The 17,292-nt window shown below is 36.7% G+C and overlaps 1 protein-coding gene across 1 annotated transcript in view; it reads left to right on the top strand.

Moving 5' to 3' along the window:
* The window catches only part of ENPP3 (ectonucleotide pyrophosphatase/phosphodiesterase 3), a 37,205-nt gene that overhangs the window by 10,527 nt on the left and 9,386 nt on the right, over positions 1-17,292 (top strand). The window contains exons 7-20 of the mRNA XM_030945569.1: positions 1,460-1,539; positions 2,092-2,211; positions 3,599-3,708; positions 5,097-5,162; positions 6,044-6,116; positions 6,567-6,675; positions 6,829-6,957; positions 8,349-8,380; positions 11,115-11,242; positions 12,184-12,250; positions 13,651-13,738; positions 14,472-14,641; positions 14,754-14,811; positions 15,551-15,705. Of these exons, the coding sequence (XP_030801429.1) occupies positions 1,460-1,539; positions 2,092-2,211; positions 3,599-3,708; positions 5,097-5,162; positions 6,044-6,116; positions 6,567-6,675; positions 6,829-6,957; positions 8,349-8,380; positions 11,115-11,242; positions 12,184-12,250; positions 13,651-13,738; positions 14,472-14,641; positions 14,754-14,811; positions 15,551-15,705 (1,385 nt within the window). The remainder of the gene's footprint in view (positions 1-1,459; positions 1,540-2,091; positions 2,212-3,598; positions 3,709-5,096; positions 5,163-6,043; positions 6,117-6,566; positions 6,676-6,828; positions 6,958-8,348; positions 8,381-11,114; positions 11,243-12,183; positions 12,251-13,650; positions 13,739-14,471; positions 14,642-14,753; positions 14,812-15,550; positions 15,706-17,292) is intronic.

The following is a 17,292-nucleotide window of genomic DNA, read 5'->3' as shown; positions in this document are numbered from 1 at the left end:
GCAATTGTTTATGCACACTCATGCTTATATTTCTCAGGAATCTACAGGAAAGGGAAATTTCTTTCTTTACAAAATCAAAAATGAAATGTTGATTGGTAGCATAAAATCTTTACTCTCTATTAACTCCTTTAACCTAGAACTTTCAGTAAAGGTAATCAAGCTTATAGAATATGTACACTATGAATATAGATCCTTTATTGTGCAAGAGAAATCCACAGAAAATTTTGCTCATATCTTTCAATTATTCAATTATTCAGCCATTCTTCAAACACTCTTATTAAGCCTTTTTTTTTTTTCTGTATCACACTGGAATAGTTTTGTTGAAAAAAATCACATTTCCATTGTTTTGGTTGCTTAGCTAAAATCAGCTTCTGTTCTTTGGCTGAAATGCTCTACATCAATGTAAAAAGTATGTTTTAGCATGAATGAAATAATCATCTGATTATAGCTTAATATAGAACTTTGTCAATGTGGGTTAGATGTAAAAACATCATTAAAGCATCTTCCAGTCTTCATGTATTTGTTTTGCGGGTAAATAAATTGAATCTTAGAGTGGATTTAGACATTACAGATGTTTGTGTGCTAAGAACCTTTGATTGATGAAAAAATAATACAATGTTTGGAGATACAGGTAGGACACCTGGGGTGGGATTCACTCCAGGGCAGAACACTTGCATTTAGACATATTCTTGGAGATGTCTGCATGTGAGATGATTATATGCTCACCGAAATCAGTGTGTTTATGTTTAATATAGTCTGCACAGCACAGTGCAAGAGTCTAGAGGACAAGTCAGCTCAATGAACAAACAGAGGGTGCCACGGGACAAGTTGCTGGCCTAATCTGTGTTTTTGGTATACTTCAGAGTGCCATGGCCTTCAGCAGCTGTGTCAGGAGAACACAGATCTCAAAGTGATTTGCATCAAAACTGTCAACTTTCATGTAGATGTCTTGGACATCAGAGGGTTTCCCAAATGGCATCTGGCTCCAGTGCTTCAGCAACTGAGTGCTTCCCTGCTTGTCACCAATAAGCTCTGCAGGGTATCTTGTTTCGTCTGACCTTAGGCTTCAGTGTCATTGCATAAGTATGTATGACTAGGCCATTTTGGATCTCAGAAGTATCTGAGAAATTTATTTGGATTGGCAGACCAATCCAAATAAATGGAGGATGGAGGAGGAGCATCTGAAGGCCAGACAGGATCATTAAAGATTTCTTAAAGGACTGTAGGCTTCTAGGATTTAGGCAGCTGAATTGGGTGTCCAGGTCCACTGACTGCAATGGGACAGTAGGCTTAGCTCAAAAGGAGACACCAGGATTGTATGAGTCTTGTTCTGGAGTGACATTTCTGCATCTAAAACTGCAGCAACTGATAGTGGTGATTTTTGTTTGTTTTAAAGACTGTTAGTTTTCAGTTTAAAAAAATAGAAGAAATTGTATATTAATACCCTGATCTGTTGCAGAAACATGTGGCACACATTCAAAATACATGAGAGCTGTTTACCCCACAAAAACCTTTCCAAACCACTATACTATTGTCACAGTAAGTGAGAATTTTTGGTTTTCCTTTTCATTATCTGGATTACACAGAAAGGATTTTGTGGTGCCTGTCTTTTTGTGGGACATGGGAACTCATGCTATAGATATCAGAGAGAGATAGAGTTGCTGAGATGGTACATACACGCATGATCTGTGTGGCTATACATCTTGCCCTGGCCTGTGAGCTGGTTATTCCTGACCCTTGTCAGTTTAATTGGATATGGGTGAGCATGGTTGAGGACACAGCCTTTTGATGATAGTGTTTGTTAGGGTGGGTTTGGCAGCTGACATGCAGCCACATAACACACAGGGCTCTTAATCTACAGCACATAGGGTTTTAATTGGGCTGGGAAGGAAATATAGAAAAGGGGATTTGATGGGCATGCTGAATTCATTGGCAGAAAGACGATCTCTGTGAATTAGGGAAGCATTCTTCTTCTAAGAGAAAAAATTTCTTTAAAATTAGGGACACTGTAGCAGTGTGCATTGAAACATAGTTCAGGGTCCATTTGATTTCAGGACTAAGCATTTTATTTTGTGAATTCTTGTTTTACAGGGATTGTATCCAGAATCTCATGGTATAATTGATAACAACATGTATGATGTAGGCTTGGATGCGCATTTCTCACTTTCAGGGGAGGAAAAATTCAAGCCTGCATGGTGGAAAGGGCAACCAGTAGGTTTGTTTGTCATACAGTATTTATGTCCAGAGTGGTTTGTGTCATATCATAAAACAAAACAGGAATAAAATTAAAAACTATGCAATATATTTGCAGAAAGTACTAGATAACCTGTAAGCTTCATATTATAGGCTGCCTACAAAATAGTTTGCTTGTTATGAAAAGTAAAAGGACTCTTAAAATGTAATTCTGAGACTTAAAATTTTCACTCAATGTGGCAGTTAGTAAAAAAAAACCAGAAATATTCCATCTAGTACTGGAATGGGCTTCTTGCCACAAGCAGCCAAAGTAAATTTTCAGTATGATTTGATTTTAGAGTTTTTTTTTTGCTTGTCTTTTGATGACTTGCTACAAAATAAAATTGGTTTCCAAATTACATCTATTTACACGTATCTATTTGCAAATGTCCAGGCATTTAAAAGCAAGGAAGGGAGTAGCATAGAGCTTAATTTCTGAAAAAAAAAAGTAAATTATATATAACATATGACACATTTCCTAACAACCCTGAATTGTACCTATGGTTACGATTAATATTAATCATTTCCTAGTAATATCAAGCTCTAATAATAATGCTGAAAAAACCCCTAAATATATGCAATATGTAGTATACTTAGTTAATATACCTTTATGTATATGTGTTTGAGTCTGTGTGTCTGTGTAGTAATGTTTACAATATACCCAAATATCCAGATTCTGGTGCTAGTTTTTTCCCTGAAGGATTCTGTCAGGTTTGTAACACAACCAGAGCTGCACTTTTTAGGATTAATATAAATATGCCCTCTTATAATAAAGTCATACAATTAGTATCTATATCTGAAATAGATACAAAACAAAATGAAACTAGTATAACAGAATATTTATATTTCATTTGGAATGGACAGTTATCATCTAGTCCAGCTGCCTGACCAACTCTGGGCAGCCCAAACATTTGATTACATTTTTAAGGGTGTTGTCCAAATGCCTCATAAACACTGACAGACATAGGGCAGCAACAACCTGTTTAGGAAGCCTGTTCCTGTGTTGTATGTGTAATAAAATGTTTCCTAATTCCAAGTCTGAATACCCCTAAGGCAGCTTCTTCCATCTTCATGATCCTGGGATTTGCCACAGGAAAAGGGATCACTGCCCATTGGCATTTATGAAAATACCTATGTGCTTTTTCTATGCTGAGACTATCCAGGAAATTACAACATCATGGTTTCCATGCTACTAGTTTTTCTTCAGAATGTGCATGTAGGAAACAAAACTTCATATCAGATATGGTCATTAGGTAACCGTGAAAAGAGAAGGAAGAATGCATGCTTGCAGCACATATTTCTACTTTTGTGCTCTGAAGTCCTCCAGTGGTGACAAAAAATCATTTGTTTGTATCTTTACCCAAAGGTCTGGCTGACAGCAATGTCCCAAAATTTGAAAGCAGGCACCTTCTTTTGGCCAGGCTCTGATGTTCCAATTGGGGGAACGTACCCCACCCTGTACACCATATACAACGGGTAAGATCTGAAACAGCTTGTGCTAAATTCCTCCAGATTACTCCAAAAATCCAAACTGCTATTTGACAGTTGAAAGAAATGAAATATAAGATTTTTAAACAAGTCTGACAGATAACTGCCATGTTACATTGTCCTGGTTATGCCATGGAATGACCAAAAATACTTGAAAATTTCAAAACCATTCAGGGGATTCAGAATGAGAAAGTCAAAGGGTATATTCTGCTCTCCTAGACAGTTTAGAAGTCTTAGGCAAATGCAAAACACTAGGAGAGCATCCTGGAAATTATTAGTAGCCACTGCTAAGCTGCACCAATGATTGCGATATTTCCATGCGTAAAATCAACATATATTATATATAGCACTCTAAAAATACTTGCACTTGAGAATAAGCTTACAGACAACATATACCCTAAGGCAACAAACACAAACTAGGAAGCCATGGCAAGACGCTATGTGAGACAGAAATTTTTGGAGAGGGACTGCTGGATAGGGAAGCAACTGAAAGAAGAGGGGCTCTAAATTTCCTCTGGTCTTGCTTGCATGTTTGATAATGTGCACACACCTGTAGAATTGTAGTTCTTGTATGGTTTTTTCTTGTTTATTCAAAGGTTGCATATGTGAAGTACCAATTGCCTTCATAGTTTTTGTGGCATTATTTTGTTGGGGTTTTTCTTGTTTGTGTTTCTTGCAGTTTGTTTGTTTTGCTATGGAAGGCATTGGCATTAGTAAATTATTTCTAGATTTTGATGATTGTGATGATTACAGTATACTTCCCATGGTTCTTTAGAAAGATAACCTAAAGCAAGCATAGAACCATAAGTCTCTATAGATAATAGAATTTGCAGTGATGTGTAGGCTTGGTATTCAGAAAACATCTAAGTACTGTGAGTAACTAACATACAGCTTGTGTATGACTTTGAGGGAAAGCACAGATATTTAATGGGTGAATTCTCTCATAGGAAACAAAGCATGATCTCACAAAGACTTTGATGGCATTATTACTTTCTTTTAAAATATGAAAATCCAAGGCTTATACATGCTGGAAAGAATAAAAATTATTCTACCTTGTATTTCAGGTTTATTTCCTCAACTTAAAATACCTTTGTTTGCGTGTATTTTTAAATATAAGAGTGGTCCCACCAACACAGGTTTGTGTTTGCAAAATCAGGATCTGTCTAATTTACCACTTAAAGTGACTTATATTCAATTAAAAAGGAGATTAATAAAATTAATTGCTATACTTTGTTAAAATGCATCATTCTTAGTTCCAGATCTGTGACTTTGATATATTACTAGAGTATGGAAACTGTACCTAGGAAATAGAAGTGCTAGTCAGAAAGTCTTGTTAACATCATATATTTTTTTATGTATTTTTTTTTTCTTTTCAGTTCTATTCCATATGAAGAGAGAATTTCAGGAATACTGAAGTGGTTTGATAATGCCCAGCCTGAGAGGTAACACCTTGTAATATCTACCTGCTTTGTGAGACTATAGCTTAGAAAGCTTTTAATGCTTAGCAATTGAAATTTATGTTGGTGTTTGTGAAATATGGAATCTTCCTCACCATTTTAAATTATTATTTGCTGAACTTAAGCCTGTTCTGTATCTTATCATAGTTATGATAAAACTGTAGGTACAAAAGATTAAAAAGTGAGCATATATCTGAACAGGATGTACTGTTGTATGAGTTTTATTTGATTGTTCTGTCTTTTTTCTTGGTGCATGTCCTGTAGGAAACATTGATTCAGTTTTATTCTAAATGTGTAGATGAAAGATTTTATATGAAGGCTAATGCCCAAGAAAGGTTAAATACATGAAAGTAATAGCAGTAAGTAATTCAGGATGAAAAGTAAATGTCAGTGCTGATCGTGGTGTTAACTTTGTGACGTGTAAAGAAATGAAATATTTTATATGGCAATTTGCTAATAAAATCCTAATGTACTTGCAGTTAGGAGATGCTCTCTAGAGTCTCACTGCTTAGTCAGGAAGAGCTCTTTCAGAGGGTTGTTCCATTTACATCTCAAAAAGGATTGTTTGTTGTGGTGTCTGAGATCTTGAATTTTTAAAGAGTGATTTCTGGTTACCTGTTAAAGACACTGGATATTATTTCTGAAATTGTAACTTCAAAGAGCCCATGTTGATTAATTACAAAACTCAGAGGAAGTTGGATGATTATATTTGCTGTACAGACTGTTATCAAGGTTTAAACAGGTTACTCATAATTCCTTTTAAAATGTCATTTAATATTGCTTTTTTTTTTCAAATCAAAACACTCTCTTTAGGTGCTGCCTCTAAAGCCTCATAATGTTCCATTCTTATTTATTTTTAACTCAAGGCCTGATATATACACTTTATATATTGAACAACCAGACTCTTCTGGACATTCATTTGGACCAGTTAGTGCTGGTGTAAGTAGTTTCTATATTTTTCTTATACTTAATTGCACTAAAAACGGTGTTGTAGTATGAACTTAACCAATTTATAGACCTGAAAAGAGTAGTAGATGAAAAATTGCCATGACTGTTTTATGACTTTTTGTTAAGAACTTTTGCTTGTGGTTGAGCCTAATGTTATGATTCCCATACTGTGTGTGAATCAAAAGAACCATTAACCAAACAGACTGGTAGAATATAATTTCAGATCATACTAATACAAAAAATATTAATATTTATATTTAGACTGAACTTTAATTATATTACTATGTGATATTTAGAAGCACATGGCCTGGCAAAGCTGTCTTTTACACTGTACTTCAATGTTTCCTAATTTCCAAAATTTCCAAAAGTATTACATTTTTACTTGCATGAAGGCAGAAAGTTCAACCTTTAAGGATCTTAGATGTAACTGTTATCTCACAGGTAATCAAAGCCTTACAGGCAGCAGATAAAGCAGTGGGGATGCTCATGGATGGACTTAAACAAAGAAACCTGCACAAATGTGTAAACCTCATTGTTTTAGCTGATCATGGTAATGTATATATTTCTTTTTTCTAGTTAACTTTACTGAGTCACTGTTTTCTTCCTGTGTGAAATATGTGGGCTTAATAGTGTTAATCCATTTTATAAATCACTTTATCTTCCTTGCCACATGAAAAAGAACTGTTTCTATGTTGCCCTTTAGGGATGGAGAAGACCTACTGCAAGAAGTTAGAATATATGACTAATTACTTCAAAGAGGTGGATTTCTACCTGTATGCTGGGCCTGCAGCTCGCATTCGAGCAAAGAATGTTCCAAAAGACTATTTTACCTGTAAGTCTGGACCAATCCTGGGATTGAGCAATCAGTGTAGCAGGAAATAAACAATTGATCAATCAATCAAACAAACAAATAAATAAGGAAATGGATAATCAGTAGTAATCAGCAGTGTGAGCAGCTTTCTGTTTCCCTTAACTTGGCTTCAACATCTATGGAAGTTGTTTGGGATTTTTTTTTTTTTTTGGAAGAATGACCACTTTAGATGAATTAGAAGGTTAGAAAAGATTGTTGCAGACTCTAATTTGTATTTTCTTGGCATGGAAAGATGAAGTAAAGGTAGTTTGGTTTTTTTTTAACTGGAATTCAGGTCTTTCATAAGTGCATTGTTCTTCACAGATTTCTTGTGCAACATTGGCAGAGTCAGTCTTTTTGAAGTAAGGAATATTTCTGTGTGTACAAAGTTACAGAGTCTTAACCTTAGCACAGTGGAATCTAAGCCTTGGTTAAGATATTTAGCTAGTGTCTCAAAAGAACAGAAAATTGAAACAATTTGAGCTAACTCTGACTTGAAATAGATACCATGCCATCAGACTGGAAAAAAAATTCCAGAACTTTCTGTATCAGGGACAACAATGGAGATAAAATCATGGAAATGCTCTATGTATTGACTTCAAAGAATTTGTAAAGTATTGTAAAAGGGATAGTTATTGCAGGTTGCAAATAAGAGCTGGGATCTCACTGTACTTTTTATTCATATTTTGTAATTGTACTTATATTTGAAGGCACAATATTTATATGACATAAAGCAAACTTTCATTGGTTTAAGTCATACAAAAGCAGCTGAGGAAAGAATACTCCTGGTTTTTCTGCGTCTCAATCTCAATAAAATTGTTGACTTATCTCATCTAATAGTCTTAGATTTTCTGTAGGAATTTTTCTTCCATGAAGTGCTCAGATTTACTTTTTAGAAAGTTAATCTCAAATGGTTAAACTAGTCTTTCAAAATGTGCAAGGTGAAAATACTTAGATAGACTGAAATTTCCTGTATGACTGTGGCTGGAAGCAAAATACAAGACAAATTCTCCAGGTCCTGTTCAATGTAAAAAAGGTTATACTTCAAACAGGGGTTAGATAAGAGAAAAAAACTCGGGTCTGATGATCTGTCAGCTTTAGGTGTAGGCAGCCATCAGCATGGCAGTTTTCTACAGTCTGTCCTGATGTACCCAAAGTTCTAGTGTTCTAGTTACTTCCACAGGCACACTTACAGACAGTTACCATTGGAAACATAACATTCCTACCTGTGGAAGGTGATAGTTGCCACTATCTTCACAAGCTAATAAAGAAAACCAACTTTATAGTCTAAAAAAGCATGTGTAAGTTTTTGTCATGAGGCTTTGTCCTTCAGCCATTCATATGTATATTAATTCATTTTTTCTTTTTAACAGTTGACTCAGAAGGAATTGTTAAAAACCTCACAGTGAGTAAATATTCTCATAACTTTTACTCATAGCTACTCTTAATAGGAATCTGAGGAAAAAAACACAGTTTGTAAAAAAATGAGACTATAGTGCCAGTTTAACTAGTGTACTGACTCCACTCTACCTTGGGAGGCAGTTCTGGAAGTTCAAAAATTATGCACAAAGGTTTGTTATAGGGGATCTCTGTTCACGGAAAATTGTTTGGTACTTCACTTTGAAAGAGAAGAGGCTGAATTCAGGAGCAGAAACTTGGGTATATCTTCATGATAGAAGAGAATACAGCACAGAGATGCTTTAGACAATAGGCATCTGTTAGCAGTGGAACACAAGTCTGCACTCAGGCTAGGCTAAAGTAACTTTTCCACACAAGAGATTGTAGAGTACATTGGAACAAAGTGTTGTAGAGGTTGGAAATATAAGTGGCGGGGGGCGGGGGGGCAGATTTTAGACACATTAATCCAGGACAGCACTGTAAGGGCTTTTAGATCTGATCCACAAGGAACATCTGACTTAAAAAGAACCTGAAGCCTAGAAGAAACTAAGCAGGTATGAGAAAGAAACTTCATTCAATACTTGGCTTGTTCTTACACACTTTCTTTAAGTTCTGATTCTAGGAATTTTGGAAATGTGATTTTAAACAGAGTACTAGGCAAGATGGGCCTCTGGCATCAGGCAGTATGACTGTCTTAGGATCTTTTGACATATCACTGAAATAGTTGCAGTGCTTTTACATATGCTGCACCACAACAGGGTCCTGTACTGGTAGTTCTGCTTGGAACTGAGCCATGCTGAATGGATCTAGCACTTGTGCACAGGTCCAAGCTTGCCTGTCTCCCATGTGGGCACACTTTGACAGCTGAGTTCTAAAGGATACAAATAAAGAAGTGCAGAACAGAGTGCAAACCAAAGGAAGATCAAACTTATTTCTTTTATCAAAGGGTGATGTGACAGTGCATGGTGCTTTCCTCTTTCCTTATACTTTTTTAGACAGATATATCAGCCTCTGTCACTTTTTTGTAGTGTTCAAGATATACATTAATACATGTGGGATGAATGCGCTGGCCAAATGAAAAAAAATTGTAGGCCAGTTAATTGTCTTTCTGTATTTCTTTCCTTTTAAATTTACACTGAGTTAAACATTTAAACTGCTTGCTCTCAGTGTGCTGTCATAAATTCCTCGTTTTCTTCATTGCGAGTTTGTTTCCTATTCTGTGGCTTGTCCTGTGCCAAGCAGTAGACAGGTGTTGTGGTACATTTATAAAAATGCTCTCAGTTAGTCAAAATCCCGGGCTCCCAAATGGATATGTTTCGATAAATCTCCACTAGAGGTCTCCCGTTAACCCGTTGAACTTGAGGGAGCAGGATCAATGGCTGGGAATAACTGAAGGGGATTTCTCAGTGCTACCTCCCCCGCCTCGCTGTATGATGCAGAGTCTGTCGTATCAAAGAGCACTGGTATGAAGGGAAGGTTACAATCTGCATGTTTTCAACTTCAGCTGAAACTGCTACTGCTAATAGTTGTAGAGATGTGACATCTTGTGCCTTATGGGAATAGTCTGGTACCAGGACATGCTCTCTTTTCTTTCCTCTTCATAAATGGTTGGTGTATTTTGTCCCTGTCGAATTATTAGAATGAGGGGTTTTTGCAGATAAGGTAGTTGTGTGTTTTATATTTATTGCTAATGAATAGACATAAGTCATATGCTGATTCCCTCTATTTTTTCCTTTTAATTAGAACTCTTCTTCCGGGCTAGCAAACACACTGAATCCTTATTTTTCATATTCCTGGATTCCTCTGTTCTTCTTTGATGACTACTGAGGCACAGTTACTCCCATGTCACATGTTAAAGTCTGTATCCTATGCAGAGCATACAATTTTGGTATTTAGAAGTGAAGATGTCAGAACAGGCTCCAAGCATGGTACAGTTTGCACAGCCTGTGTGGTAAACCAAGTCCACTTCTGTGGCTTATGCAGCTTCCTAGCAGCTCTTCCTTTACATTTTAGATATTCTGGGTTATCTGGATTCCTGATCTGAAGCAACACTTCTGAAACTTTGCCATGATGCTTGCAGCCAGCTGGAATGGCTTCTAATGGTCATATATATAGTTGTCTTTGCAGTATGTCATATGGTTATCATTAGGCTCACAATTCCAAGCTCTTCCATGGCATGCCTGCTAATGCAGCAGTTATATGAACACACTAAATGTGGGTGTAAAAGTTAAAATCTTTAGCTAACAGCTGAGCAATGGACATTTACATGTTCAGGCTTGCAGCTAAAACTCTAGACTATGCTAAATAGTGTATGCTTGGCTTGCTTTGTTCATTATTGAATAGTAAAGTGACAGAAAGTGGCAGAAATAAACTGCCAGGGAACTTTCTCTTGTGAAGTGTAATCTTACCAACCAGATGCCAATGGCATTAGTACAGAAATATAGACTAAACAGTTCTACTGAGCGTCTTTGAGCCTTAGATGTACTTTTACCACAGTATTTGTGGGCTTGGTATATAAATTGTGTGTAGTCTATTTTCAAAAAGTTCCAAAAAAGTGTTGCATTTTCTTGCATTGCTTCTGGGGCCAAAAATGACATCTGCGGGTCATGCGAGAAGCTATCTATGACTAATGGGCTTTGTGCTTGCATTCCTATCACTAAGATATTTGTGATAATTTTGAACAATGGGTGGTTTTTTAAAACTGAGTGAAACTCGTGACTGGACTCTTTTCTCTTGCACAGTGCAGAAGATCCCCTCAGCACTTCAAGCCCTACCTGACCCCTGACTTGCCCAAACGATTCCACTATGCTAACAACATTCGTATTGATAAAGTTCATCTTTTGGTGGATCGACAGTGGCTGGCTGTGAGGTAACATGATTTGTGTGATTGTTATGCTGGTTTTTTCATCTCACTTTCATCCCTTTAATTTCCTTCACCGCTGCTTCATTTCCTGTTTTGCCTTAGACTTGTTACATTTCCATGTTTGTTACAGTTAAAATCATACTATACATGAAAAGGAAACATGGTTGTTTTGGTGAAACTAAATCGCTGTCCAGGACATACAAAAAGAAATGTGCACTGAAAAAAATCTAATTATTTTAATAATTTTAATTGAACCCTATTTTAATTGAACACCCTGTGTTCAAATGTTCCTGCGCCTCTGAAAACAGGATACCTGCACCTGACAACTGTGCATTGAATTGGTATGGGGTGACTATATCTTAATTTTTCCATGTGTCTTAGCAATGGATAGATAAAAATAAGTCTTAGTCACCATGTCAGAGTATTGTGTTGTGTTGCTAATTCTATAACCCATCCCCACATTATCCACGTCTCTTCCGTCTTCAGAATCTATGATGAAAATGCATTGTCTTGTAAGGCAAAATCCCTCACAGTCTTATTTATATTATTCCACAGAGGCTAAGAGCAGTTCTCCCATTGTAAGCTTTCTGGTAAAATGCCAAAGAATACAACTAGGAATTCTTCCAAAATAGATTACACTTGTTCTGCTACCTGTAGCTAGGTAAAGGCCTCAGTTCAAAAATGGCCATTTTTTCAACTTGCTTTGAAAATATTGTATCACTGTACACTCATAGCCAGCTAGGAAAATTTAGTACTGTCCATAGCAATTTCTGTTAGAGGAGAAAGAGTTCCTCATAGAAATGAATGCTATGATGAGCCATAAATGCTAGAATATGATGGCAGAGTCAGTTCTCAAGGAATGATGGAGTCTGTGAGCCGCAAGGATTGTTACTAAGTGCTTCTATTTGTGTCATTTTTATTTACACTCTGTGATGGTTTCTCCTTAGGGATAAAAGTTACACATCTTGTGATGGAGGTAACCATGGCTATAACAATGAATTCAAAAGTATGGAGGTAAGATGACTTCTATTTTATTCTATTCTTGAACTTTCTTATGTACAAAACCATCATGTGCCAGGTAAATCACCAGAATACAGAACAATGACAGTTTTTGCAGTGTGCTTTTTCTTTTCTGGCCATAAGACATGTAAATTGTAAACACATACTAGGTCCAAATATTTGTACTGCCTTTCATTGATGTGTATAAGGCCTGTTTCTTTGGGGTCCTGTAGTAAAAACAGTCTGGGCTTACCTCACCTGCTTGGAGACAGGTAGACTGCAGTAAACCAAGTGTACCATGTTTAGCTACTGAATTCTTTTTCCTTTCATTCTTCCACTGAGTCAATGACCAAAAAACCTCCATAGGCTCTGGGAGTTCATCTAAGCATCTGGAAGCCTGTATGCTCAAATAAACTAAATCTTATTGTCTCTCCTTATCTTACAAGGGTTAATCACATCACCAGAACAAAAAAACTAATTAGCTATACTGTGTGTTAGTATAGCCTATGTTAAAGTTTCATCTCATTTTCACTGCCGGTTACAGTGAAAATATTTTGAGGTCTTGAGCTTTTGGTATTTCATGTACTTTCTGTGATGTGAACCTTTAGCTAAGGTCAAGCATGCCACTCTAAGTCCCATATTCTGTGCCTAAGAATCAGATCCTTCCAGATCTTTACAACTATGTTAAAACCAAATGTCAGTGATCAGAATTACACTGAATGTTTGTATGGAAAGAAAAGGTAAATAATAGAAAACCTTGTACAGGTGCCACAACTGATGCTTTTTTTTTTTTTTTAAGAAAAGAGCAACATTTCATCTTTCTATAATAAATTGAAAATTCCTCTTCTGTTATGGACACATAATATTATTTCAGAACAGATCATTGTCCTGTTAGTCATGTTTCCCATATCTCCTGGCAGGCAGTTCAGGAGGCTCACAATGCAGCAGAAACTCCCGTGAGTCTGTACATAGTATCAGTGTTCTGCCACAAGGCTTGCAGGCTACAGAAGGGCTGCCCAGCACTGCATTGTGCCATTGGTCGTACAGATGCAGGTCTTTGCTGAGTTTGGAATGGGCCTCTGCAGTTCCCTGCTCCTTGCTTTAACCATGGCCATAGACTCTTAAGTGACCCAAAGACTTCTGAGTGCAACAGGTATTAAAAAAACCCCAAAACCAAATGAGATTCATTATATAGTTTAAAATGGGAATTTTTGCTTTGCATTTTTCTTCAAATTATGTGCAATGGCAGAAAATTGCCTTCCTTACCAGAATAAGCCTGTACTTTTAACTTCTGTGACTATGAAAAGACTGTATTTTGTTCCATTGTCCCAGTTTTCATAAAGTGCAACTGAATTGGTTTTGACTTTGGTTTCCTTTAGGTAACTATTTTTTTCATTATTACTATTACAATCTAGGCTATATTCTTAGCATATGGCCCAAGCTTTAAAGAGAAAACAGAAGTGGATGCTTTTGAAAACATTGAGGTTTACAACCTTATGTGTGGTGAGTAGAAACAATCCAGTACTTTAGACGATAAAGTTCTAAAAAAATTGATAAATATCAATAAAAATTGAGTGAATTCATTCAAAACCAAAACACTGAAGCCATGCTCTTAGGCCTTCTTTACACTGCTAAGAAATTGACTTCCAGAAGTTGCTGTGCCTTGAAGGTTTTTTCTGATTGCAGAAGAATTCCACTAAAGAATCAGAGGGAACCACACCATGCCATATGGGTTTGCTGTCAAACTAATGCCTGTGGAATTGTGGATAAGAATCTTGCAGAGAGTATCTGCTCTTGCTCATAACTTAGGGTGAACCATTGTAGTCCCAGCAGTGCACAATTAGGAAGCATGAGCCTCAGAAAATATGGATTAAAGCATCACACAATAATGCAGTAGGTTACTAGGTTTCACAATGTGATGCACTTGCAATAACATTTATACTTTGCATTAAACTGTCTAATCTTGTGAATGTTGTGACAATGTATAAAACTGTACCAACAGTACTCAAATTTATAGTTACCAAGTCTTGATGCTGTGGAAGATAACAAAGAACCTTCAGACCTAAAAAACTGCAAGTTGGTGGGAGTAGTTACTGTAACAGTTTAAATAATGGAATAAGCTATTTCTTCTACCTTTAAAAATTACTACGAGATTAGTAGGTTTGGACAGATAATTACTTTTTAAAATACTGTTTTAGTCTTAAAATATGTTTACAAATTTCAAATGTTTCAACAGATTTGCTGCATATAGCACCAGCAGAAAACAATGGAACACATGGCAGCTTGAATCACCTCTTAAAGAAACCCTTTTACAATCCTGCACATCCAAAGGAAGTCTCACCTCCCTCTTTATGTCCAGTTTCCAGTCTGATTCCTACAGATGACCTGGGATGCAATTGCACACAAGTAAATAGGGATTTCTGGCGTCTTTTAATCCTCTTTGTCAAGTGTGTTCTGCTTTCTTCATTTTTTTTCTAAACAATGGATTCATTTTGAACAATTCTCTGACTTTTTACAGATATCCGTTGGGTCAACAGAAGAGCTAAACAAGAGGTTAAATCTCACCACAGAAGAAAGTGAGTAGCAAAAACTGAAAAGAGCAGCAGTATTCTAAAATCCACACCTGGTTTGTATTTTATTTCACTGGTTTCAGTGGGAATTTTTGCAACATTAATTACAATTGAAAGTGAAGTAGGAAAATCAGGTCAGAAGCATTTTTTTTTTTAATTTTTCCTTTTCGTGTCTTAAAAAAATGCTAAGGGACTCTGTCATAGCAACATATATATATATAGGAATAGGATCCCATTAAAAGTTTGGAGAAAACCATAAAGATTTCAATGGTCTTGAAGAAAATGTGAGCACTGTCAGGCTATGTGACATAATTCCTGCTCCTCACCCTGTATCCATAACTTTAACTTTCTCTGATCAAAAATTCCCATAGATACTTCTTTCTACTTTTTTTTAAGGGGTTTCTGGAAATTTTGGGAAGCATTGTAATGCCTCCTAGTCAAATAAGATGTAAGTTTTATTGGCAAGATAAATTCAAAATATTTGCATTGGTATGAAACTTCAAAGAAACAAGAGTTTGCAAGTCTGATATATTTTATTGACTTTTGTACATTAAGCATAATATGAAAACTATTTTCTACATTTTTAATTCTACTTATAAGCCTAAAGAACCACGACTAGGTTTACTGTTGGATCTATTTGTATTTGCTAAAGTTTTCGTTAACAATTTTTGTCTGTTCTCTTAACCCCTTGTACCATCCAAAATGTTATAGTAGAATAAATCAATAATTATTATTTAAATTTTAGTAAAGAAGGCAAGCTCATCTCATTTGCCATATGGGAGACCCAAAGTTCTTCAGAAGGAAAAGGTCTACTGCCTCCTTTCCCATCATCAGTATGTGAGTGGATACAGCTACGATATCCGGATGCCACTGTGGACTGCATACACTGTGAATAAGCCTGTAGGTTATCAAATATCTCTACTACTCTTAAATATGGGATCTAATGGGTTAAAAATGTGGTCCACTCATCAGGAACCCAGTTTAATGGCTGGTGGATGCCATGTGACTAAGGCACTTGTGTCAGAAAAAATGTCTTTGATATCATTTAACTTTTAGCTATCTTAAAATAAAGTTTTGAGAAATGGGAATGACCGTTTGTTAGGTCCTGGAGCAATTTCAATCTCATGTGGCATGTGTTTGGTGTCCCCAGTGACGATGTACTTACAACGAATTCGGTGCCAAGTACCCTTCTGTTCTGGGTTGATGGAGACAAAATGCCAGTCAGTGTCCTTCAGGTGGAGTGATTCTGTCAGCTGTAACCTGTAAGGCTCATTGACAGAAGACGTGGTTAACACAGGTTCACCCAAATCATGACAAAGGTTATTTTGTTTCACTTTCAACAATGGACCAGCAGATGTGGTCTTTGAAGCATCTGCTTCACTTACAGAAATATTAACATTACCGTGCACTTGGTTTATTTTGCTTCCTTTATTCCCTTGGCCTGCTCTTTTTGTGTCTGCACGCCTGGCAGGCCGGTGCTCCCCATTTAGTTTTTTTGTTGTTGTTGACCCCCCGGAAGAGCTTGCAGTTCTCCCCCGTCATTTCTAAATTCATCAAATTGCTTTTTCAGGGGGCACTGGCTACTCCAATGCCCAAGGTTATTGCAAAGCAGGCATGGCTTTGTGGGGTCAACCATAGCTGGTCTTCGCTGCTGCCCAGGGTACTGCTGTGCTGGGGGAATGGGTGCAGGGCTGGCAACGGCGACACGCTGAGGTGGTCTTGGCAGCAGCCTTGGTCTGGTGTCTTCAGCACCACTCATCAGTTAGGGACACAAAAGATGTAGGAGCTGCTGGTGACCTGGTTCCATTAAGCCTGTCCTGTAAAAGGGATATGCTGTCAAGACAATTCTCCATCTCTCCTGTCAGTTCCTGTGGAGAAGCAGGATTGGCTGTGATTTCCCAAATCAGAAGTTTTAAGCTTTCCGATGAGTGCCATGACCTTTTACCTATTAAATACCCTCTATGCAACTCTACAAGACAGTTTGCACTAGTGCATATGTGTTCTTTGCTCTCTGTTATGTGATATAATTTCTGAAAAATGTAACTGTAGTTGAATGAACTTCTGAGTGTTCAAGGGTATGCAGATCCAGAATAAATTGTTTGAGTTTTCAGGGTCGGTAAACTAATGGACATTCATGGGCTTACTTGCCCTTACAATTTGATCCTTTTTCTAAGTTGCCTTGAGGAAGCAGTTTCTATACTGAATCTTCTGTCTGAAGAGTGCTGTTATTGATGTCTATATGAATTCTTATTTCAGCAGTACAAATATGAAGAAATTATTTTAATCAAAAGTATGCTGCTAAAATGACAGTATTTCAGAAAGTTTCACTACATGCTTTCTACTGATTCTTCACTATCTTGATTGAAGTATCATTAATCCAATCCTAAGAAGGCTAAAAGTCATTTAAACAAATGTCCATTTCAACAAGAACTGTTTATACTTCATATTTGAAGATCTGCCCTTAAACCTTTCAATAAAAGTGTAGTG

This window comes from Camarhynchus parvulus, chromosome 3 (assembly GCF_901933205.1).
Source record: "Camarhynchus parvulus chromosome 3, STF_HiC, whole genome shotgun sequence".
Classification (NCBI taxonomy): Eukaryota; Metazoa; Chordata; class Aves; order Passeriformes; family Thraupidae; genus Camarhynchus; species Camarhynchus parvulus.
The sequence above is the reverse complement of the archived record's forward strand: the minus strand, read 5'-3'. Positions and strand labels throughout refer to the sequence as shown.